The sequence below is a fragment of the Ostrinia furnacalis genome, unplaced genomic scaffold (assembly GCF_004193835.3).
Source record: "Ostrinia furnacalis isolate ACB-3 unplaced genomic scaffold, ASM419383v2 OfSCF3542, whole genome shotgun sequence".
Lineage (NCBI taxonomy): Eukaryota > Metazoa > Arthropoda > Insecta > Lepidoptera > Crambidae > Ostrinia > Ostrinia furnacalis.
In genome coordinates, this window is record NW_021133781.1 from 168,453 (window position 1) to 193,484 (window position 25,032).

The 25,032-nt window shown below is 44.0% G+C and overlaps 1 protein-coding gene across 1 annotated transcript in view; it reads left to right on the forward strand.

Moving 5' to 3' along the window:
- rg (A kinase anchor protein rugose) overlaps positions 1 to 25,032 on the forward strand; it is a 102,776-nt gene that overhangs the window by 71,744 nt on the left and 6,000 nt on the right. The window contains exons 7-22 of the mRNA XM_028311687.1: positions 3,208 to 3,327; positions 5,167 to 5,386; positions 6,392 to 6,702; positions 7,887 to 8,010; positions 12,531 to 12,692; positions 13,337 to 13,466; positions 14,289 to 14,422; positions 18,080 to 18,276; positions 18,347 to 18,532; positions 18,638 to 18,799; positions 19,497 to 19,613; positions 19,671 to 19,778; positions 20,524 to 20,752; positions 22,661 to 22,822; positions 23,632 to 23,761; positions 24,875 to 25,008. Of these exons, the coding sequence (XP_028167488.1) occupies positions 3,208 to 3,327; positions 5,167 to 5,386; positions 6,392 to 6,702; positions 7,887 to 8,010; positions 12,531 to 12,692; positions 13,337 to 13,466; positions 14,289 to 14,422; positions 18,080 to 18,276; positions 18,347 to 18,532; positions 18,638 to 18,799; positions 19,497 to 19,613; positions 19,671 to 19,778; positions 20,524 to 20,752; positions 22,661 to 22,822; positions 23,632 to 23,761; positions 24,875 to 25,008 (2,626 nt within the window). The remainder of the gene's footprint in view (positions 1 to 3,207; positions 3,328 to 5,166; positions 5,387 to 6,391; positions 6,703 to 7,886; positions 8,011 to 12,530; positions 12,693 to 13,336; positions 13,467 to 14,288; positions 14,423 to 18,079; positions 18,277 to 18,346; positions 18,533 to 18,637; positions 18,800 to 19,496; positions 19,614 to 19,670; positions 19,779 to 20,523; positions 20,753 to 22,660; positions 22,823 to 23,631; positions 23,762 to 24,874; positions 25,009 to 25,032) is intronic.

Here is a 25,032-nt window from a genome sequence, read left to right on the forward strand (position 1 = left end):
GCCTATTCATTTATTCCGTATCTAGACCAGTGATGGTCAAGACGTCGACCGCGGTCTACCGGTCGACCGCGAAGACGATTTTGGTAGCCCGCGAGAGTTAAATAAACTGAACTTATTTTAAAATGTACTATTCCCGCCAAGAACACTGACTATCTATCTACCTATAAATATAGGTACTCACACGCTTCGGTCGATCGTAACGTAGTAGTGTTGTTGCTGCTAAAATGTTTTATTTCACTCTTCTAAACTCTACCTTGCAGTCGACCGCAAGAAATATTTTCGAGCATAAGTAGACCTCACAGGTCAAAAGTTTGGCCACCCCTGCTAGACCCTATCAAGGGTGCTTATACAAAAATGGTCTGTATCAGGTCGTTTCCAATATTTGGAAAAAATACTCAATATTTTAATTGACAGTTTTAAGAGCTGACACATTCACCTTTCTCTACCCTCTTTGAGTTTATTTCAATGGAACAATGCTCGCTTATAAAGACGTTCAAAGCGGGCGTCGATCANATTAGCGTTCACGGAATTTCACAAGCTTATTAATAGATGATTATTGTTTGTGTATTTAACAAAAAAACATGTTTACGATGATCCGAATGAAATGGTATACAAATATTTTGCTAATCGCTCAATATGTAGTGTGACTCAGTTAATTACTGGAAGTTTTTACAAATGTAAATAGTATCTATTTAGACTTGTTTAATTACTATGTCCCCAATAAAACACTAGTTAAAACATTGCACATGTCGCGATGTCGTGGCAGCTTTTAATTAAGGCAAGATTATAAACATAAAAAGAATTCGATCTATCTTTCTATTTGATTGTGTCTTGTGAGCTGTCCTTAAATAAATAAATATGAATCATAGTTGTAAGCATAATAAATTTTGAGTAAACGGGTTTTTAAAATAATCGAGTGAGCAAGCTGTGTACTGTGTACCTACTGGAATTTTTTCAATGGATTGAAAAGCAATTACTTAAATGTAATTTTCTTTAGTCACAGGTCACCTACAAGGGGTGTTAATAGTGCGTCAAACAAAACAATAAAAATTAAGTCATCCTCATCAAACACAAAAATCATTCTTAAATGTACCTAATTGTATACTTCATGTCTCATACTTGAATTGTTTAACTATTCGTTTCACAGTTTAGTACGCAATAAATAAGTGAGCCATCATACCAGGCAAGAAATATTAACAATTATGGCTCCCATATCGCCATTATTTATAGGAAACTTCAAACACCAAATAGCCATTTAAATCAGATCGACTGAACAAATGTACGTTTCATATTTGGCAGGTTTCCAGTACTAATAACGAAACTAATATGGAATGCGTTGGGTTATTTTTGTTCTTATTTTCCGTCTATCTTTATCAGCCAAAATGATTTGTCTAAACTTTCGCTTGTATTAAATGTGCATACCAAACTATTACATAGTTAGAACATCATCATCAACCATTTATGGGCCATTTAGTGTCCTGTAGTGGAGACGCCAATCTCCCCAACCCTGGCCAGCGTAGGAAGTGTAGGCCAAATACTCCATTTGCCTCTGGTAAATTGGAGAGGGTCGTACTCTCGCAGTGCAGACTATGTGACCTGATGATGATGATGAGTGGAGACACCACCACGCATATGATGTACCTACTCTCTTTAATTTACCAGGGAAAATGGAGGATGGCCTAGGTATACGCTCCCCACGCAGTTGTGGAAGCATAAACGTAACAAAAAAGAAAAAAATGGCCTAATAGCACATGTCGGATCGATGGGGACTTTTCACATTTAATTCATAATAGTGCTCCGAACATTCGTGCCAATTTTCAGCTGTATGCGAATTATTGCAGAGTTCATGTCTAATTTGACCGGACTATATGATCGTTTCTAATATTACCAAAAAATACTCGATAATTTGAATGTCAGTTTTAAGACTTTTAAGAGCTGCTATATTCACCTTTCTCTACCCGCTTTGCGTTTATTTCAATGGAACAATGCTCGCTTATAGAGACGTTCAAAGCGGGCGTCGATCATAGTAAATTAGAAGGTACATTAACGGCCGGTGCTAAAGTGGGCTGTCACAACAATCGCGCGCGCGCACGCGACGCGCCGACACAGATGCGCAACGGTAGGGTCGCCATGGCACAGGGAAATCCCGGACATTTTAGACTTTGTGTTGTCTATGACAGGAATAACCGAAGGCTGGGTTGCACCATCATACTTAAACTTACATAAGACCTTATGTACCTACACTTAGTAAGCAAATAAATAATATGAACTATAAGAAACGTCAAAAGTTTGTCAAACTCCATACAAAAACACCGGTTATAGTTACGGTTAAAGTTGAGGTGATGCAACTCAGCCTTAGTGTTTTGTGCTTAGCTAGGAAAGGGTTATTCCTATATTTTCATCTTAATTTCTATTTCATGTATGCTTCAATGAGTCTGGTGTAAATTGCACAAACTTTTCGAAGCTCCAAGAGCTTGACCATGAAACGGGATTGAATGAGAATAAAAAAATAAGAATGTCTTTACGTGTCCCGAAATTATAAAACGTGGATCTTGTCACCCTATCATGCGCCGGCGCAACGAGACGCGACGCGCCGGGAAAAGGTAAAAAAGCTAAAAGCCACTTTTGTCGTCGGAAATAACATCGGTTAAAGCGGCCTTTTTTGTGGACACCAAATTGCCGACTCAAGTCACTCGAGTGTGTCATTGAATCTGGCTGGCGTCCTGAAATGTGTCTTTTTCAGTCCCCTCTTAGAAATTTTATTTTTCAACACAAAAAGGAGATTAATGGCGGAGTTGAAACAAAAAGGGATCAACAGTTGCACCGGTAATTGCTTTTGAAAAGATTGCTCCTTATTTTAGTTACAGTAGCAGTACCTAATTTAGGCCAAATACTTATCAATGTCTAAGGAAAATGCATAAATATAACACGATAACATTCCCTTTTTGCTTGCTTATTAATACGAAGTTCGTAGGTAGGTAAGTACTAAGGGTATTTAGTGTTGATCAAAAACAAAACAGTTTCTAAATGTCTTTATTTTATCCCATCCCAAATAATTCTCATTAAGAGTAGGTAGGTAAAATTATAATCTCTTTTGAGAATTTTTCTTTCTTTCTAAAACCCATGTTACTGAAGGAAAAGAAGAGAAACATTATTTTTTTAATGACATATTTTTATTTAATCACTCGTATTGTCCTGTCTCCCCAGGAACCAATGACGACGATGTTCCTGGCACTGCAGGGCGGCAAGTTCGACCACCCCAACAGGCTGTTCTCATCCATCGCGCTGTCCTGGAAGAACTGTCAACGGGACACCTCTGATGTCAAGGTATGTGTCTTGGGAAACTCGACTTTATAAAAAAAATAAAAGGTAATTTATTTCAGGCTTAGCCCATAAAGGTGTTTAACAAAGGTCTTATAAACTATGGTTAGTAAATCACACAGTAACCTAAACACAATTAACGAACGACAATTTGGTGTCTTTAGTAAGATGGACGCGTGTCCAGTGCTGCATGATGGCACTTAGCTTTAGGAAACGATTTTTTTAACTGGAATGGGAGGACATGCTTTGATGTCAAGCGAACTACTTGGCGATATTTCTATTAATTGGTATTGGTTGGAGAATTGTGGTTTCCAAAAGAACGTACATTTTCTCCAGACCCTATATGGGAAAATAATGACCTGAGTGGACCCTACAACTTCTTTTGTCGTATCGATCGATGATTTACACAACATTACAGGAGGTCGTTCCCATTAGGGCGGCGCCCGCGCACGCTAGCACGCTCGAGCGCACGCGTCAATTTCCCACAGTTAATTTTAGCACTGAATGACAGAGCAACGATTTCCATTCTCTAGTCTGAAAAACATACGGGTCGAATTGAGAACCTCCTCCTTTTTTGAAGTCGGTTGAAAATGGTTTTATTCCCATAGAAAGGCAGGCGTCTTTTTCTGTTGTAAATAAAAAAGTATTGTATTGGTCACCATAGTCTAATATTTGCGAAAACAATCGCCTTAATATTTCAAGAAAGCGCGTGCCCAATCGATCGATATGCTCACATGCTTGTAGAACATAATGATTAATATTTTCCACAAGTTCTTTTCACGCCTTTCGCGCGTCATTTACAAATAATTGCAAACACTTCCATTAATCACGGACTTGTAATTGCTTGCATATCGTTGACATGAAACAATACGATTGTATTAATGAATTACATAACGAAAATCGTCGCGTTTGCAAAAAGTACGCCCGCGGCCGGGACGACCCCGATACGATTGATTTACGCTTTGCGAAACGGCTGATATTGTTAAACAAAAAGGAGTATAACATTAAACATAGTATTTGTCGAGGAGACAATGGGATTGACCTCGTTTCGACACCGGCATTAGAAGCAATAACATTACAGTTGGATAACGGTGTAGATCGATTTGCATGGAGACATGCCATTAGTTCAATGGCGAAGGTCGATATGCGGATAAACTGTAGAAATTATTACACGTTTTGGTACATCACACCTAATACTTACACTTGAACGTTTCCTCTCACACGATTTCAGAACGATATACTAAGTTTAAACTATACAGGGTGGACCAAAAATGATTGCAAACAGCAACGCTTAATTTCTCGAAAACGGTTCGAGATAGGGACGCGTGAGTGATGGGAAATGGTGCAGTGCAATTTTATGAATTTTTAGTTACTATCGACCGTTTCACGGAAACCTGAAACCGTTTTCAAGAAATCAAGCGCTGCTATTTTCAAAATTTTCTGGCTCAACTTGTACTTCTACAAAAGTCTGGTCTGTGAGCACGTAGAATTTTGTCTAATGACCCCAAGCTACCCATCCTTATCGCTCGCGCGTAATTATGTTGCTATCGCGCTCGCACACTTACTGCGGGCGCCCGACGCACAGTCGCGACAGCAATATAATTACGCGCGAGCGATAAGGATGGGTAGCTAGGGGTCATTGGACAAAATTCTACGTGCTCACGGACCGGGCTTTATACTATACTTTCACATAAGTAAATAAACAATTATAAGTTTAGTGTGCTCGTATAAAACTTGATCATCACCATTGGTTTTTACTTAGCGAAGTGTTTTTCGCTATTTGAATTTGAACTTCACGAAATCTTCACTGAAACTAACATTGAACCAACTTTATGCCCTTCCCAGGAGCTGATCCCCGAGCTTTTCTTCCTGCCCGAGATGCTAATCAACAGCTCCGGCTACCGGCTGGGCATCCCCGAGTCTCCCTCCGGCGACGTGATCCTGCCGCCCTGGGCCTCCTCCGCCGAGGAGTTTGTGAGGATCAACAGGATGGCGCTGGAGTCTGAGTTCGTCAGCTGCCAGCTGCACCAATGGATTGACTTGATCTTTGGATATAAACAGAGAGGTAAGGGTATTGAAGAGGCTTGCAGAAGTGACCGAGTTTCAGAGAAGTGAGAAGAATGGCACTGGCCTACTATTGCCTCGAGGCAGTGGTGGAGTTAAATTAGGTATACAGGATCTTTATAACGCCTAATTGCAAAATAAACTACTTCTTAGAAAAACACCGTTGCGTTTACAAGCCGTCCTGTGCCTGAAATGATGATGATGATGAAATTACTATAATATTATGCTGATCATCAGGTACAGACTTTGTTTTTCACTCATTTATAACCACACTTTTTGATTGCAAGTCCACATATTGTGGACTATAAAATACCTAGTTGTTAGTCAGATCAAAATTATTTGACCGGCAATACAAACAATGGAGGTGTTGGGGCAAAAAGCGTTTATAAAAGTCGAGCGCAAAGCAAACACTGCCGTACCATCCTTTACTGGAACCATTTCGCCGCATTTTCAGGCCCCTATTTGAGAACCTCTGGATAAGACCAGAACGCAGAAATTTTCGTCATCTAGTAAGCTATAATCACATACTTTAAATCCAAAATTTCAAGTCTGTTGGTCATTTAGTTCCGAAGTTAAGCGAAAGCAAAGTTTCGCATTTACGACACTCACTCACTGATGATCATCAAAATAGAACTAGTACTTCCCATTAACTCAGAGGGCTGAAATTTGGTACAGAGTTAGGGTTTAATGGCCACATAAAGGGAAAACTATAAAAACTAGGAAAATCGAAGATCTGGAGTAACCACATTCATAATCAATACTACTCCGGCCCCGTGGTGTTCGCCTGTATCGCTCACCGCTAGATGGCGCTTGCACTAGCAAGCGGTGTCCAGATTTTTTTCCTTTCTAGAGAAAGTCGTCGATTAAGTTGAATGTTGNTGTAATATGGAAGACTGTACGAAACTCCACCCCTAAAGGGGGTAAAACGGGATCCACGCGTACGAAGTTGCGTGTGGCCGCTAGTTGTACATATGTACTAATAATTCTTTATCTTGTTTGTGACCAGGCCCCGAAGCGGTCCGAGCAACCAACGTGTTCTACTACCTCACATACGAGGGCGGAGTCCGCCTGGACCAGATCACAGAACCGGTGACGCGCGCCGCCATCGAAGACCAGATCCGAAGCTTCGGACAGACGCCTGCCCAGCTGCTGAGCGAGCCTCATCCTCCAAGAGCGTCTACTATGCATCTGGCACCACTGATGTTTGCGGCAGCACCTGATGACGTCTGTCTACGACTTAAACTACCCTCAAATGCAGCTGTGGTCCATGTGTCAGCCAATACGTATCCACAACTGGCTATGCCCGCGGCTGTTACGGTAAGCATTTTGCTCAGAAACACAGCTCATACTTGCCCTCTAGTCAATTAGAAGCTACCCTCAAATGCTGCTATGGTCTACGTCTCATTCTCTCAGCCAAGACATACCATTAGCTGGTTATATCCACTACAGTCACGGTAAGAACCAACTGCTTAGCAAGCCGCATCCTCCAAGAGCGTCTACTATGCACCTGTCACCGTTAATGTTGTGGCAGCACCTGATGACGTGTGCTTGAGGTTGAAACTACCCTCAAATGCAGCTGTGGTCCATGTGTCAGCCAACACGTATCCACAGCTGGCTATGCCCACTGCTGTCACGGTGAGTTGATGCAAACAGGCTGATCCTTGCCTCTAGTCAATAGGAAACTACCCTCAAACGCTGCGGTGGTGCATGTCTCGGCTAATACATACCCTAAACTGGCTATGCATGCTTCTGTAACGGTGAGAACTTTGATGTAAAGCTCATCCTTGCCTCTGGTCAATAGAAACTACCTTCAACATCCACGTCTCAGGTTCTCAGACAACTCAGCTGGTATTGTCCACTGCTGTCACGGTAAGAACCAGCTGTTCAGCCAGCCGCACCCTCCCAGAGCGTCCACTATGCACCTGGCACCGTTAACGTTCGCAGCAGCACCTGATGACCCTCAAATGCAGCTGTGGTTCATGTCTCGGCTAATACGTATACCTGCTGCTGTTACGGTAAGAACTTGTTTAGATCACTTCGTTCTAACCAAATGACTGTGGACAAAAGTATGTCCAGGATTTCCAAAATAACCGGTCCTGCGCTGCCCGTATTTAGGTGCTTGCCACTACCTTTACTAGATCATCGATCCACTGACTGAGTGGGAGTTCATGCTACATTACATCTTCTGGTCCGTAAGCTTATTATACTTACCTTTCATCTGGTCAGAAAGAAGCTACCCTCAAACCCCTTAGGGTTTGTGTGTTTTTGTTACCACAGTAACACTATTGCCATCAAATATTGCATGCCGTGGCAGCCTTTAATTAAGACAACACTAAGTTCCAAGCACTTTTAGGTATAGTAATTCATTTCTATGTATGCGTGTTTGTCTTGTTAGTTATCGTAATAAATAAAATAAAAATATAGTATTTCTACTTTTCATACAACTTGTATTTAATTAGTGACCTAAAGGCCTATGTATTAAAGCGTATATTCCTCCTTAGGTATCCGCAGCGCGAGCATTCGCGGCGCACCGCTGGGCGGGCGGGGGCTGCGCGCACGCGGCGCCGCGCCACGCGCCGGAACACGCGCCGCCGCCGCACCCGCTTATAATGGACCCTGTTTGGGGTGAGTACGGGACTAATCCCACCCCCATTTCCCACTAATACCACTCTAGCGCATAGGTGACTATAGTTCATTCAACTTATGATGGTGATTTAGACAGATAAAACGTTTCGTTTTATGATTCTAACTTTCTACGAATAAAAATATTGAGTTGTAAAAATCAATTACTTTTGTGTGTTTTCATCCTTCCAAAATATCAATCACTAATCTTTCTCAATTAACCTAAACAAGAATTTCTAATTATTTATTAGTTTATTATTTAGAAAAAATTGTGAAAAAATATTAAATGAATTNATGCTTCTGTAACGGTGAGAACTTTGATGTAAAGCTCATCCTTGCCTCTGGTCAATAGAAACTACCTTCAACATCCACGTCTTAGGTTCTCAGACAACTCAGCTGGTATTGTCCACTGCTGTCACGGTAAGAACCGGCTGTTCAGCCAGCCGCACCCTCCCAGAGCGTCCACTATGCACCTGGCACCGTTAACGTTCGCAGCAGCACCTGATGACCCTCAAATGCAGCTGTGGTTCATGTCTCGGCTAATACGTATACCTGCTGCTGTTATGGTAAGAACTTGTTTTGATCGCGTCGTTCTAACCAAATGACGGAGGACAAAAGTATGCCCAGGATTTCCAAAATAACCGGTCCTGCGCTGCCCGCATCCAGGTGCCACTACCTTTCTGTTCATCAGTCAAGCGAGTGAGGGCCGCCATAAAAATAAATAAAAAAAAATAAAAATAAAACATGTATTTATTGCCTTCGAACCATTAGACATAGGTAGGTACAGGTAGTTAGACTTACAACTAATAAGTACACCGAAGGCAATTGGACCTGACTCAGTATACGTTGTAAGGACAGATCCTTGCAACACTGGTTTTCAGCCATGCCCAATTCTCTAGGATGTTGAGCGAGAATAAAGTTATGAGGGCTTAAGAAATAATTATAAACTTTGAAACAATTATAAACTTTAAAGGAAAAAAAAATGTTTGCAATCTAAATTACCTATTTATACATAAGCGTACCTATAAAAAAAAACGAAAAATGTACGCCTTCTGTGCCATTACCCAATACACTATAACCGTGTGTGTGTGTGTTTGTGTGCGTGTGTGTGAATCAAATTAAAAAAAAAACTAGTATTTTTTCATACAACTTGTATTTAATTAGTGACCTAAAAGCCTATGTATTAAGGTGTATATTCCTCCTTAGGTATCCGCAGCGCGAGCATTCGCGGCGCACCGCTGGGCGGGCGGGGGCTGCGCGCACGCCGCGCCGCGCCACGCGCCCGAGCACGCGCCGCCGCCGCACCCGCTTATAATGGACCCCGTCTGGGGTGAGTACATCACTATTAACATATTAGTACTCAGTATAATGACGCATTCAGGATGCTGATGGGGCTGCGACGATACTGCAGCAGCGATGCTGGCAGAAGCTCGAGTATTTATTTATTTATTTAAAATAGGTACACAAACAGATCACTGTCAATTATATAGCCATGAAATTAACAAAATATTAAATAACTAAACAGAGATCCAAAATCAGCGTACACAACATGCTTAGTATTAAATTAAAGCTACTTATATTAAGGGCTGATTTTTCATTCGTCGGATATTTTTTATCTGAAGAATTAGTTTGGCACATTGACAGTTTTAGTATATATATAAAAATAGGATAAACATTGGATAGGGTCGAGGACGATTATTTATTTTTAAAGATTTCTGTTACCAATCTCTTGTACCGGGGAAAACTGCTATTAAATATGTCAATGTCTCCACCACTGCGAACTACCTCGTTGTATGAGCGACACATTCTCACAACGGGATTGAAAAAGGAGTAGATAGCTTTGCTGCCATTTTAAGAAAGCGCACGGCGTCCCTGATCCACCGTGTGCGTGGCAGCTCCAACAGCCTCCTGCAGAGTGTCGCGGCGAGGTTGGACGTGGACAGTGCCATCATGCAGCACTGGACACGCGTCCATCTTACTAAAGACACCAAATTGTCGTTCGTTAATTGTGTTTAGGTTACTGTGTGATTTACTAACCATAGTTTATAAGACCTTTGTTACTAACACTTTTATGGGCTATGCCTGAAATAAATACCTTTTATTTTATTTTATTTATTTATTTACTATTCCCACCTAAAGCCCGGTCTGCGATCACGTAGAATTTTGTCCAATGAGCCCTAGCTACCCATCCTTATTGCTCGCGCGTAATTATATTGCTGTCGCGACTGTGCGACGCGCGCCCGCAGTGAGTGTGCGAGCGCGACAGCAACATCAACAGCATCAGCTCGCAAACCAGACTATAGACGAAGAGCTAGTGAACGCCAGACCTACGGCATTTTATAAAAGGGTCATCGTGGCTTTGGGAGCTACCCTAAAAAAACTGTCTGGCAAGGAGTTGGAACTGTCGAAACTGTCTGGCTGTTGGGGAAAATACTTTTGCCCAAATATTATACATAAAAATCAGATTATACGATGTAACGTAAGTCTAACTTTTACGGTGGCTTTTTCTGTATATTCAATACACTGTAATTCTACTAACGAATATAACTAAAGAAAATAAAACTGATTTTTATGTTTTATTTGGACAATGATTACCAGTATTTTCCCCAACAGCCAAACAGTTTCAACAGTTCCAACTCCTCGCCAGACAGTTTTTTTAGGGTAGCTCCCAAAGCCACGATGACCCAAACTTCATAATTCACTAACATTATATCCTATACTAGCTGACCCGGCGAACTTTGTTCCGCCTTAATGGCAATAAATAAGCAGACTTTTTTTTTAACTTCGAACGGGATAAAAAGTATCCTATGTCCTTCTCCTGGCTCTAAACTACCTCCCTGACAATTTTCAGCTAAATCGGTTCAGCCGTTCTTGAGTTATAAGTGGAGTAACTAACACGACTTTCTTTTATACAGGGTGTTGATTTCAATCCTCGCCATATTTATTTAGGTGATCTATTATGACTTATATAAACGCATTATCCACCAAAAAAAAAATTACAAACTAAAGTAGAATTTTTAGCGAATATTTTCCGTGCGACATCAACTGTACTGTGGCTCGTAATNCTGAATAGACTATAATCCTAAACCCAATCGCCGCAACTACTCCTATGCATGAAAGACTACTCCCACTTTTCTCCCACCGCTATAGTCTGGTCTGCGAACACGTAGAATTTTGTCCAATGACACCAAGCTACCCATCCTTATCGCTCGCACGTAATTATATTGCTGTCGCGACTGTGCCCGCAGTGAGTGTGCGAGCGCGACAGTAACATAATTACGCGCGAGCGATAAGGATGGGTAGCTTGGGGTCATTGGACAAAATTCTACGTGTTCGCTGACCAAACTATACCACTATTATGTTCGAGAAACTAATCCCGTCTCTCCTGCAGATACCAATTCTGTGCTCGAGGGATTAATATCACCTCTCTGCCATCGTTGGCTGAGGAGTCCTTTCATCCATCAAAAAGCTGTCTGATTCCTCTCTTTAACACCACTGCGAATCCTTTCTCTCCCACATCATCTTTTTGGTAGAAATCGGTGCTGCAGTTCCTTTGCATGAGAGAGTCCCACCTCTTTCTCACTGTTGCCACTCCCATTGATCCCGGTATCAAGTCTCGAAAATAATTGTATGTGATATACAGACAATAGAGCAAAAAGAAAAAAGGACAAAAAAAACACTTTTGTGTGGGTTCACAACCTTTTTTATTATTAGGAAAACAAACAGCATTTTATAACACACATTATTAGAATTAACATTTGCCAAAACAGTTATCACGAGTAGTTTTTACATAAGTATCATTCAAGCGTGGGACGTCCACCCACAAGGTGGAACTGGGGTCTGACCGACCGAATTATTGGCAGGTAGTTGCTAATTGCTCATAAGATAGGCCTCCTTAATTGATATTTATTGTCCGTGGTGCATAATCTTTTCTTAAAGGTTTTAAACCTTTGTTTGTCACCTGTCATCCGCTTTGCAATGGAGGGAAGTCGAACCTTAATTTCGAACTCCTCCTATGTTCTTCTGATTAATTTCGTTGCGGGTCCAATGACAGTTCAACTTTCCCCCGGGACAAACTTGACCTTCATTGGTTGGGTTTTTGTGGCGGTCAAGCTGTAGATCCTGGCTACTCAGGAGTTGCAGTGGTGGGAACGAGAGGTGGGAACAGTCCCGGAACAAAGATCAAACAATGTTATGAAATAACTTTTTTAATTACAGGCGCAGGTTTTAAAGTGTCAAAATCACTTTATTTGTTCACAATCAAGTTTATCTAGTGATGTACAAGACTCGAGGCGTCGAGTCCTATTTTTGAAGCCTCGAGGCGGAATGGCAAGATTTAGTGAGCTCGGTAGGCTCGGTGCCCCGAGCTTAACCGAGCTGCGAGCTCTCTGAGCCATGCCTCGAGGCTTTAAAAGAGCTCGAGCCTTCTAAAGAGCTCAAACCTTCAAAAGAGCTCAAACCTTCGAAAAAAATAAAAATACAGTTTATCACTTCATACAACTAACCAAAGTTTCTCCTTTCAGCGGCGGGCGGCGCGGGCGCGGCGGCGCGGCGACAACTCGGCGACAACTTCTCGCAGCGGGTGCGTGCGCGGAGCAACTGCTTCGTCACCACCGTCGACTCGCGCTTCCTCATCGCCGCCGGCTTCTGGGACAACTCCTTCAGGGTCTTCTCCACGGAGACCGGTCAGTAATATTATAGAACGTTTCATCCACGAAGACGCGCCCTACCATTCTTCCGCTAATGTTTGAGTGTTAAAATAATCCATGAGTGCACACGCACACTACAATAGTGACGCTCGGATTGCTCGGATCAAACTCCCCGCGCTTGCCTCGACCAAAAATTGGTGGGGCGCGTCTACTTCGTGGATGAAACTATCTATTTAAACTATTCTCGGTGTTTCTTTACAAGATCAAATCAGAAATTAGGAGATCCGTAAACGTACTAAAGTCGCTGTCATAGCCCGATCGCTAGCGCAGAACTGACGGCCGATGGGGCAGCAAGGTTCTGGAGTGGAGGCCACGTACCGGAAAACGCAGCGTGGGACGTACACCCACAAGATACACCGATGACCTCGTAAAAACCTCAGGAAGGCGCTGGATTCAGGCCGCTACCAAACGTGCATTGGGGGAGGCCTATATTCAGCAATGGCTGAAATGATAAAGATGACGATTAGTTGTCCGTTTGAAGGATTAATTAAAACCATAATTATGTTGATTAAGTAACAGACAAGTGTCTGATTTTTTACCTACTAATCAGACTCGAAGCTAGCGTTATGAATTACGATACACTTGAATACAATAATTAATTGAATGTTACATGTCCACAGCCAAAATAGTACAAATAATCTTCGGGCACTACGGCGTGGTGACGTGCGTGTCGCGCTCGGAATGCAACATCACCTCCGACTGCTACATCGCGTCCGGCTCGGAAGACTGTACGGTCTTGCTTTGGCACTGGTAAGTCCGTCTTCAATCATATTAACACTATGAACATTAATGGGCCATATAAGACACAGCTTGCTCGGAGTTTCCCTGCATGATCGAATCAGAAATGAGGAGATTCGCAGGAAAATGAAAGTGACCGACATAGTCCGCAGAATTGCTAAAATCAAGTGGCAGTAGGCAGGCTGCATAGGTTGCAAAACTGATGGTAGTTGGGGCAGAAAAGTTCTCGAGTGGCGACCACGTTCCGGAAGACATAGTGTGGGCAGGCCACCCACTAGCTAGGTGGACCGATTATGCGGGATCGCGAGAATGCGGGCAGCGTCCTTGGTTCGATCCGTCATTTGGTTTTGTTGACTCACTGACCTTTCTTAACAGTGGAGCCACCCTAATGAGTCCAAATACGATTAGTTGAGAGGCCTCTTTCCACTGGGCACTCTGTGCCCCGCCTGCTCTCAAAAATGTGTTCTGTGAATGCTAAAAGCTCAATGTAATCGCTGAAAACTACTGAAAAGGTGTTTTATTCTGCAAAATTCTCTTTTTTACTGAAAAATCCATTAAATCTAAGTCTGTGGGCACAAAACTGGCGACAGCTGAGCGTTGGCGCGGCGACGCGACGGCGGAGCGGCGGCGATGAGGAGTAGTATTGCGATCGCCCCGCTCCGCCTGTTCATGTTGCTGTATTCATCGCCGCCGCAATTTCGTGCCAGCAGACAATGCTCAAGGCCCCAGTTGGCCCTGTTAGTAACATCTCTAAATACTCAGGATCCCCAGTTGGTGGCTCTGTTAGTAACACTAGTAATAGACCAACATTATAATCGTCCCTTGTCTTGCCAGGTCTGCGCGCGCAGGCGGCATCGTGGGCGAGGGCGACACGCCGGCGCCGCGCGTGACGCTGACCGGGCACGACGCGCCCATCAACGCCGTGCTCGTCTCCGCCGAGCTCGGGCTCGTCATCTCCTCGTCGCTGAGTGAGTACACACACACACACACACACACACCACACACACACACACACACACACACACACACACACGCCGGCGCCGCGCGTGACGCTGACCGGGCACGACGCGCCCATCAACGCCGTGCTCGTCTCCGCCGAGCTCGGGCTTGTCATCTCCTCGTCGCTGAGTGAGTACACACACACACACTTCCCGTTACCTCATATTTACAATAAACAACATGATAAAAAAATAAAAAAAACCTACATGATAGGCTTGAAAAAACGCTCGTTTAGCAGCCGCCTAAGCGCTGGTATGCTAGTATAGAATAAATCAATATCTAGTTCCTTACTCAGTCTGTTAAATCTGTCGCCAGCACGCCATATAAAGCTATTCTGTCTATTGCAACGTTGGGCGTTGGGACGATTAAATAAGTAGACTGACTGCGTATTCAGAGCTATTAAGCGTGCGTTTATTGACGTGCATATCCTTATATACTATGTAAGGGATGTGAGTGTGTGCGTAGTGACGCGCATACTACACCTCCCCCGTTTTTTTTTTTGTTTTTTTTTTACATACAAAAAAGATAATTAAAAAAAAAATAAGACTACAAAATTGGGTACTTGACACCATTCAATAATGATTTTTAAATACGTGATATTGGGTAAAATAATGCTCTATTAAAAATAAACATAAATGACAATTTAACACATTGCAAAATTTGATTTGAATTAATGGTGTCAATTATCCATAACAATTTAATAATATTAAAAATAAAATAAAAATAACTTATCTAAACGTGTTGTTGACGACTATTTAAAATGTTTCAACAATATTATTTTTATGTAATATTCATTCATAATAAAAATAAAGTCACATCCAGGTATTACACGTACGTCTAATAATGTCTTATCCATTTATGTTTACATTTCCGAGAATACGTCATCAATTCTTATGAGGTGGCCACCCTCATGTTTTATAGTTAGTAGATCTACTACACTTACAAGTCATTATTTTCATTTATTTATAGTCGACTTAATTCATTTTATCATATTTTCATCATGGTACTTTTATAACATGTGCGCGCACTTTATAATAATATTTATTTATAATATTCATTTAAATTAAGGGATAATTTTAAGACTTATTAATGTCTCCAACTATTCTCACAGAGATATCTAGTATGCACCATGATCGAACGAAGGATAATTCCCCTTAATATTATTTATTTTAGTACCATGTTTACATAATATTCATATGTTTAATATTTCAATATTCATTCAATATCTAACAAAATACTTTACAATCTCACAAACCTACGCAATCAATGCACAAGAATTTCTTAAAACTTCTGGGTGATCAGTCCAAATAATTAAAAGTATCCTATGTAATGAATGCATGCCTAACTTTTAGCTCACCTTTACAAACAATATCAAACTATTTTATAACTTTGCCTATCTGAATTTCAAACCAAAACCTGCCTTATTACAACAAACCTTTATCTCATAGCCTTCATCATTTAATAATATTAACGTAAGGTACTTGATACAAATAAGGCCTACGTTCTAATAAGGCCTATACATCAGAAAACACAGATAAACAAATCCAACCGGGATAATACTTCAAGGACACGTACTCATATGCCCCACAACCCAGAGGGGGGCANGGTACTATCTTGGCTAAAATAAATCAGCAATCAAGTTGTCAGCCAAGTGATATTTTACCTACACTTTGGAAAATATTTTTCAACATGTCAATCATCAAATTCTACTTATGTCACGTTTTCATAACTAACTTTATAATTTTATCATTACATCAATAGCATAATCGATTACATACTTTGCTACAAAAAAATCAAAATAATGTTTTACTAAAAATTAAATCCAATCAATCAATAATTCTATTAATGTTCTGTTAAAGATCCATATTAGAGATGTGATCTTGGTGGTCTTAAAAGTCTACAAATATGATACTAATTTAAAATATTTACTTGCATATCAAACACAATTATTGTTTATAAAGTAAAGATCTTAATTACAGCGAAGTATTGTGTCGATACGCTAGAAAATACCTACATGTCATCATAACGTGTCTGATGCTAAATCACGTTTTGCTGATTTGCAATAAGTCGTATGCGTTGAGTGCAATGACATGACTGAGTAACAAAATTATTGACCTACTTCTAGAAAATCTAATATTTTAAAATACAAATTTTAGTAATAATATTAATGTAAATAAATCCTAATCAAATAAAATGTAACAAAATGAGGCTGTAAAAATCACTGGTGTGATTGTGTAAAAACCAAAAATACTCAAATTGGATAATTCCTGTTAGAAAAAAATAATAATATTACTCATATTTAACTTCTGCAAATAAAATGTTATGCGAATTATTCAGTACATATTTCATTTTTATATTGTCAATAATAAGTCGTCAACAAACGTTATTATTAATAATTTTAACTTATACATAAAATAATATTTATACATGTCACATCTTCAATAAAAATATCGAATTCCCATATTCCATTGCAAATTTGTAAATTAAGTTTTAATTATTACATTTAATATTTCCATAAACGTCCATACGTTTTACGAAATTATTAAAAAAAAAAACATATCTCAAATTAAACCAATAAATGAACACTCAAAAATTAAAGTAACCTCCAGAGTTTAAATGATAATAATAAATGAGAAAAAAAAATTACCGTAGAATGATGACCTATTTTTGAAGAGGACAAGAGGACTTTTCTTCATGGGGGACAAGGGGACTTCTACACGGGGACTTATCATGATGTAGGGTTCTCCCGGCTGCAACCACTTCCGACTCGAACACTCCCGGCACCCTGCTAACTGCTGTCAACCTCATCTGGCTCCATCATCGCCCGGCACCCAGCACACTGTTGTTACCTCATCTGACTCCATCATCGCCCGGCGCCCAGCTTATCCAATTTGGTCCGTTGTCTTCTAACATCTTCATCAGGATCAGGAAATTCTTGATTTTTGGCACTTGATATTTCTATTTCACGTTCATATTCGATATTTTTATTGAATTTTGATTTAAGTCTAATTTTAGTCCATATTTTGTTTGTTCACTTTTCACCTAATTTTTAATTTATTTTATTTCACTTTAAATTACTTTATTTATTCCAAACCATCTGCTCAGCGCTGCGTGAGCAGCACTGGCAGGGTCGCCATGCAACGTTGGGCGTTGGGACGATTAAATAAGTAGACTGACTGCGTATTCAGAGCTATTAAGCGTGCGTTTATTGACGTGCATATCCTTATATACTATGTAAGGGATGTGAGTGTGTGCGTAGTGACGCGCATACTACACTATAGTTAGTCTCGCCTTCGGAAGAAAAATAAGTGGATTAAATCTCATGGGCCTTAGAGGCGCCCTCAGAGATATTTTGGCTAGTAGGTGTGGGCAGTCAATTTCACCTGTGGCAATCTTTTGCAAATATGTGACGTCCGCTATCTCGCTATAAACAATCTTTTCAACGACACAACGGCGCCGCGTGATCTACCCGCTGGTTTCGTTGAGAATAGGTTTGAGATCCCGCGCCTTTTTCGAGTTTACTGACCTGTTTTATGTGTTAAATCATACATTTATTATGTGTAAGGGCGTCACACGCTAGAAGCCTATCCTGTCTATATTATAATATCACCCTATCTCCTTCACAGACGGCCCGGTGCTCATCCACACGACATTCGGCGAGGTGCTTCGCGCACTGGCAGCGCCGGACGAAGGCTGGCCGCCGCAGCAGCTGGCCCTGTCGCGAGAGGGACTGGTGGTGGTGGCGTATGCGCGCGGACACCTTGCCGCCTACACGCTGAACGGACGACGACTGAGGCACCACACGCATAATGATAACTTCCAGGTAATAGTCTCAATATTATACAGCAGGTGTCAACAGCAGCGGAGCTAGGTGTCAATAGCGGCGGAGCTAGGTGTCAACAGCGGCGGAGCTAGGTGTCAACTGCGGCGGAGCTAGGTGTCACCAGCTGTCGCGCGAGGGGCTGGTGGTGGTGGCGTACGCGCGCGGGCACCTCGCCGCATACACGCTGAACGGACGACGGCTGAGGCACCACACGCATAATGATAACTTCCAGGTAGACACGCTAATACTACAGCAGGTAACTGCAGCGGAGCTAGGTGTCACCAGCAGTGGGGCCAGGTGTCAACAGCACTGAGCTAGGTGTCAACAGCACTGAGCTAGGTGTCAACAGCAGCGGAATTAGGTGTCACCAGTAGCGGAGCTAGATGTCACCAGCAGCGAAACTAGGTGTCACCAGCTATCGCGCGAAGTGCTGGTGGTGGTGGCGTACGCGCGCGGGCACCTCGCCGCATACACGCTGAACGGACGCCGGCTGAGGCACCACACGCATAACGACAACTTCCAGGTACACTAATCATCAGGTATCGCTAATACTACAGCAGATGTCAACAACAGTGTCACCAGCAGCGGAGCTTACAACCCACCACCCATGGCCATTCCAACCTTCCGGTTATAACTGGCCGAATCGTGGGAGATGCGCGGAACTGCGTCTGCCGTGGCAGGTTGCCCTCTGCCGCGCGCAATGCTTGACTCTCTACAAGTTCTTTATTCTAATCCTTGTATGAAGTGACTCTCTCCGTTCTGCTACTACACATAAACGGGTGGCACCCTTTTCACACGTCTCGGTTGCCGGCTAACCGGCGCCGGGTATCCGGTGGTGAAGTGTATGGGCATGGTACGTAGCTTTCAGATGTTCCGGCGTAATTAATCCAACATGCCCATACACTTCACCACCGGGTATCCGGCGCCGGTTAGCCGGCAACCGGAACATGTGAAAAGGGCCTTACTGTTTGGGGCTGTTCTTCGCTCATGCCACTTGTACGCAAACGCCTTGAGCCGGTTGAAGTTTACGTCTGTTGCGACGAGATCGGGGTACCAAGCAGGGCCGTGCGTTTCCAGCACGACTCCCTACAGCAGCTCCTCACGGATGTCCTTATACAGAGGACAGTACCACAATATGTGGTGGCGGTCCTCCTCGAGCTCCCCTCACCCACAGCTCGCATTATTCCTCAACCCTATGTTGCACAGCCGCTTGTTTAAAGAGCTACCAGCTGTCGCGCGAGGGGCTGGTGGTGGTGGCGTACGCGCGCGGACACCTTGCCGCATACACGCTGAACGGCCGCCGGCTGAGGCACCACACGCATAATGATAACTTCCAGGTATAGTCGCTAATACTATAGCCAGGTGTCAACAGTGGCGGAGCTAGGTGTCAACAGCAGTCGCGCGAAGGGCTGGTGGTGGTGGCGTACGCGCGCGGTCACCTCGCCGCATACACGCTGAACGGCCGCCGGCTGAGGCACCACACGCATAACGACAACTTCCAGGTATAGTCACTAATTACAGCTAAGTGTCAACAGCAGCAGAGCTGGGTGTCAACAGCACTGAGCTAGGTGTCAACAGCACTGAGCTAGATGTCACCAGCAGCGGAGTTAGGTGTCACCAGCAGTGGAGCTAGGTGTCACCAGCAGTGGAGCCAGGAGTCAACAGCAGCGGAGCCAGGTGTCAACAGCAACGGAACTAGGTGTCACCTGCAGCGGAGCTAGGTGTCAACAGCGACGGAGCCAGGTGTCACCAGCAGTGGAGCTAGGTGTCACCAGCAGTGGAGCCAGGTGTCACCAGCAGCGAAACTAGGTGTCACCAGCTGTCGCGCGAGGGACTGGTGGTGGTGGCGTACGCGCGCGGGCACCTCGCCGCATACACGCTGAACGGACGCCGGCTGAGGCACCACACGCATAATGATAACTTCCAGGTATAGTCGCTAATACTACAGCTAGGTGTCGCTAGCAGTGGAGCTAGGTGTCAACAGCACTGAGCTAGGTGTCAACAGCAGCGGAACTAGGTGTCAACAGCAGCGGAGCCAGGTGTCGCCAGAAGCGGAGCTAGGTGTCAACAGCGGCGGAGCTAGGTGTCATCAGCAGCAGACAGGTGTCACCAGCAGCGAAGCTAGGTGTCACCAGCAGCGGCGCTATGTGTCAACAGCACTGAGCTAGGTGTCAACAGCAGCGGAATTAGGTGTCACCAGTAGCGGAGCTAGATGTCACCAGCAGCGAAACTAGGTGTCACCAGCAGTCGCGCGAGGGACTGCTGGTGGTGGCGTACGCGCGCGGGCACCTCGCCGCCTACACGCATAACGACAACTTCCAGGTAGACAAGCTAATACTACGGCTAGGTGTCTACAGTGGAGCTAGGTGTCAACAGCAGCGGGGCCAGGTGTCAACAGCGGCTGAGCTAGGAGTCACCAGCGACGGAGCCAGGTGTCACCAGCAGCGGAGCCAGGTGTCATCAGCAGTGGAGCTAGGTGTCAAAAGCACTGAGCTAGGTGTCAAAAGCACTGAGCTAGGTGTCACCAGCAGTGGAGCTAGGTGTCACCAGCAGTGGAGCTAGGTGTCACCAGCAGTGGAGCTAGGTGTCACCAGCAGTGGAGCTAGGTGTCACCAGCAGTGGAGCTAGGTGTCACCAGCAGTGGAGCTAGGTGTCACCAGCNTTTTAAATAAGAATGCAATTTACGAGTTTATTTTAAGTGTTTATTATTTAATAAAAAAATTAAACTTTTCATATTGTGTGGCTGGCATACATTTAGTATGGAGGCTGAAAACATTGAATTTTCGGATAGATCCAGTTAATTCTGTAACCTATTACTGATACCGTTAGAAAGAGCTCGTGAAGCTCTTTCGGGATCAGTAACCAGTTTTTCGATATCTTGTGTAGTTTAGAAATAATCGAATGAGATCACTTATCGTTTCCACCCTGTATAGATTAGGAGCATACGCTGACAGACTTTCAGCTTTTATAAAATATAATTTAAGGCAAATAAATGATTATTTATTTATTTATGACGTAGGTCTGGCGTTCACCAGCTCTTAGTCTAGGACTTCTCACTATTGAATCCCACTCCTCTCCGCTGTAGTAACACTGATCTCGCTAACCGCTTTCTCCTGTCTTTACCGTTGCAACACCTGCGTATATAGGACTTCCTCATCCTACCTTTCGCCCACCAGAACTGTGACTTTTCTTTGCTCCTGCTGCAACACATTTCTTTTCCACCTCTGCAACTCCCTATATTTACCATTGTAGCAATTTCTTTCTTTCCTATTTCTGCGATTTTTTTTCACCACTGCTACTGTTACTGTGTGTGTTATTTTTCCTACCACTGTTACTCGTCTCTTTCCGCAAAACTATCGTCCGTATTCACAAACATTACTATGAGGTCTCACAGTGCGCGTGGACGCGCAGGGTGACACACGAGCCAATTACAGAGCTCTATTCAAAGCTGTGCGTTCGATTTGCTGCTTCACTTAAGCAAGCATCGTTTGTGAATACGGGCGTTAATCTCTACTACCGTTGCGACTGTTCTTGGGAAACTAATTCCACCACTCTCTTCGTCACCGCTGCAACGTTTCTCATTTCTACCCATGCAACCACTCTTACATTGCTATTATTGTGGAATAGCAATCAATAAACGCCACTTGCAGCAGTTGCGGTCTTGAAATGGGATGGACAGTCGACATCACGATCATGATACAATACCTTTTTGTTGTAAAATGATGTAAAAATCAGTCAAAGGTGATATTGACCAAGGGCATCAGTCAAAACCACTTTTGACAGATTTTTGCAATCAAAAGTAGTTCTAACCGATTATGAGTTTTGACTGTAACAACAATAACACTATGGAGCCTAACTGTGTGTCGAGGAGAAGGTAGGTGCAGGTAGATGAGTGAAACTCAGAATCCAGATTTGAAGTGATGATTTATTTACAAAATGCGCTATATTTATAGTACACAGAAAGGAGACAGAAACATTGGTTGTCGCACACGACATGAAAACATTAAAACTTTCAGTGCTTTCTGCGCGCGCACCATAGAGGAAGCGAGACAGCGATATCTGTCCTCTCGCGCGTAGGTTACATCCACGGAGCTCCCGCGGTGGGTGTGCGAGCGAGACAGCCTCTCGGACCTCTCGGCCGGAGGTTATAAAATATATAAGCGGCCTCTTCGCGGCCTATCTCGCAGTACGGCGGCTGATACGATGCGACTCCCACAACACTATTTAGCGACGAATATGCCGACAAGGCTAATCACGGCTTGAACACATCTTTTGTTTGTACATCATACTCCTTACCTGTGTTTCACAAATAAATTACATATTTGTATTTGGTTCAAAATCTTCATTATAACTTCATACAACTAACCAAAGTTTCTCCTTCCAGCGGCGGGCGGCGCGGGCGCGGCGGCGCGGCGACAACTCGGCGACAACTTCTCGCAGCGGGTGCGTGCGCGCAGCAACTGCTTCGTCACCACCGTCGACTCGCGCTTCCTCATCGCCGCCGGCTTCTGGGACAACTCCTTCAGGGTCTTCTCCACGGAGACCGGTCAATAATATTATAAGAACGTTTCATCCACGAAGACGCGCGGACGCGCCCCATAATTCTTCTGCTAATGTTTGAGTGTTATCGGTACATGCTAAATTATCCATGAGTGGCACACGCATCGCACACTACAATAATGACGCTCGGATTGCTCGGATCAAACTCCACGCACCCCACGCTTCCGTCCACCAAAAATTGGTGGGGCGCGTCTTCGTAGTTAAAACGATCTATATCTACTATGCTATGTGTTTCTTTACGAGATCGAATCAGAAATGAGGAGATCCGTAAACAAATTAAGTCACTGACATAGCCCGATGGAATAGCAAGCTGAAGTGGCGATGGGTAGGGCAGATAATACGCAGAACTGACCGTCGATAGGGCAGCAAGGTTCTGGAGTGGAGGCCACGTACCGGAAAACGCAGCGTAGAACGTCCACCCACAAGGTGGACAGCCAACCTCATAAAAACCTCAGGAAGGCGTTGGATGCAGGCCGCTACCGACCGGGCGATGTGGAAATCATTGGGGGAGGCCTATGTTAGGCACTGGACGTCCTGGGGCAATTATTAAATAACAAAAAATTGCAATTACCAACAGTTTGTGTGCGATCTTGAAAAATCACGACTTACGCGACATTCTGCTATAACCGTCTAATTTGAAAGCGCCTCTAGTGAGTCGTCGCAGAACCTTGTTCACTACAGTTTTCTACATGTTTTGTCTCATTAAAGGACTAAGTAAAAGACAAGTGTCTGAAATACAGATACCTACGCCTAATACTTGAATGCAATAAACAATTGAATGTTACATGTCCACAGCCAAAATAGTACAAATAATCTTCGGGCACTACGGCGTGGTGACGTGCGTGTCGCGCTCGGAATGCAACATCACCTCCGACTGCTACATCGCGTCCGGCTCGGAAGACTGTACGGTTCTGCTTTGGCACTGGTAAGTCCGGCTTCAATCATATAAACACAATAAACATTGAAGGGCTTGCTCGGAGTTTCCCTGCGTGATCGAATCAGAGAAGAGAAGACCCGCAGGAAAACCAAAACGACCAACATAGCCCACAGAATTCCTAAAATCAAGTGGCAGTGGGCAGGCCGCATAGGTTCAAAGCTGATGGCCGCTGGGGCAGAAAAGTTCTCGAGTGGCGACCACGTTCCGGAAGACGTAGTGTGGGCAGGCCACCCACTAGGTGGACCGACGATCTGGTGAAGGTCGCGGGAGGTGCGCAGGACCGGTCGTCTAGTGGATTCTGGTGACTCACTGACATTCCTTAACAGTGGCGTCATTCTAGTAAGTGCAAATGCGATATGTAGTCAGGCCCCTCCTCCACTGGGCACTCTGGGCATGACAATGTGCCCAGGACCCCATGGTCGAGAGGGCCTCACCTGCTCTCAAAGAAAATCAGTATTCTGTAAATAACAGTTCGACATAATCGCTGAAAAGGTCTACAACCTGATCAAGTGAACTGCGCACCTCGCTAGAATGCAACTCACCCTTGCACTCACCCGCATACTTCCCCGCGTTCGCCCTATCCGGATCACAGCGTCAATGTGACGTCACGGTTGCCAGGTGCGCAGTTAATATAACTCGACTGCGTTCTTCTAATTCTGCAATTTTTCGGCGCAACCACGACTCCCCGCTAATCCACGCTAAATTTTGTCAGTGTGTGCGTGCGCGCCGCATACGTATTGACGCGCTAACATACAAACGCGCTCGGTGCGTTTCTATGAAGATGGCCTACTCATTTGTATTTACTCTGCTGAAACTTTAAATACTCAGGATCCCCAGTTGGTGGCCCTGTTAGTCTGGTCCGTGAGCACGTAGAATTTTGTCCAATGACCCCAAGCTACCCATCCTTATTGCTCGCGCGTAATTATGTTGCTATCGCGCTCGCACACTCACTGCGGGTGCCAGTCGCACAGTCGCGACAGCAATATAATTACGCGCGAGCGATAAGGATGGGTACCTTGGGGTCATTGGACAAAATTCTACGTGCTCACGGACCGGGCTTTAGTAATAGACCAACATTATAATCGTCCCTTGTCTTGCCAGGTCTGCGCGCGCAGGCGGCATCGTGGGCGAGGGCGACACGCCGGCGCCGCGCGTGACGCTGACCGGGCACGACGCGCCCATCAACGCCGTGCTCGTCTCCGCCGAGCTCGGGCTCGTCATCTCCTCGTCGCTGAGTGAGTACACACACACACACGTGC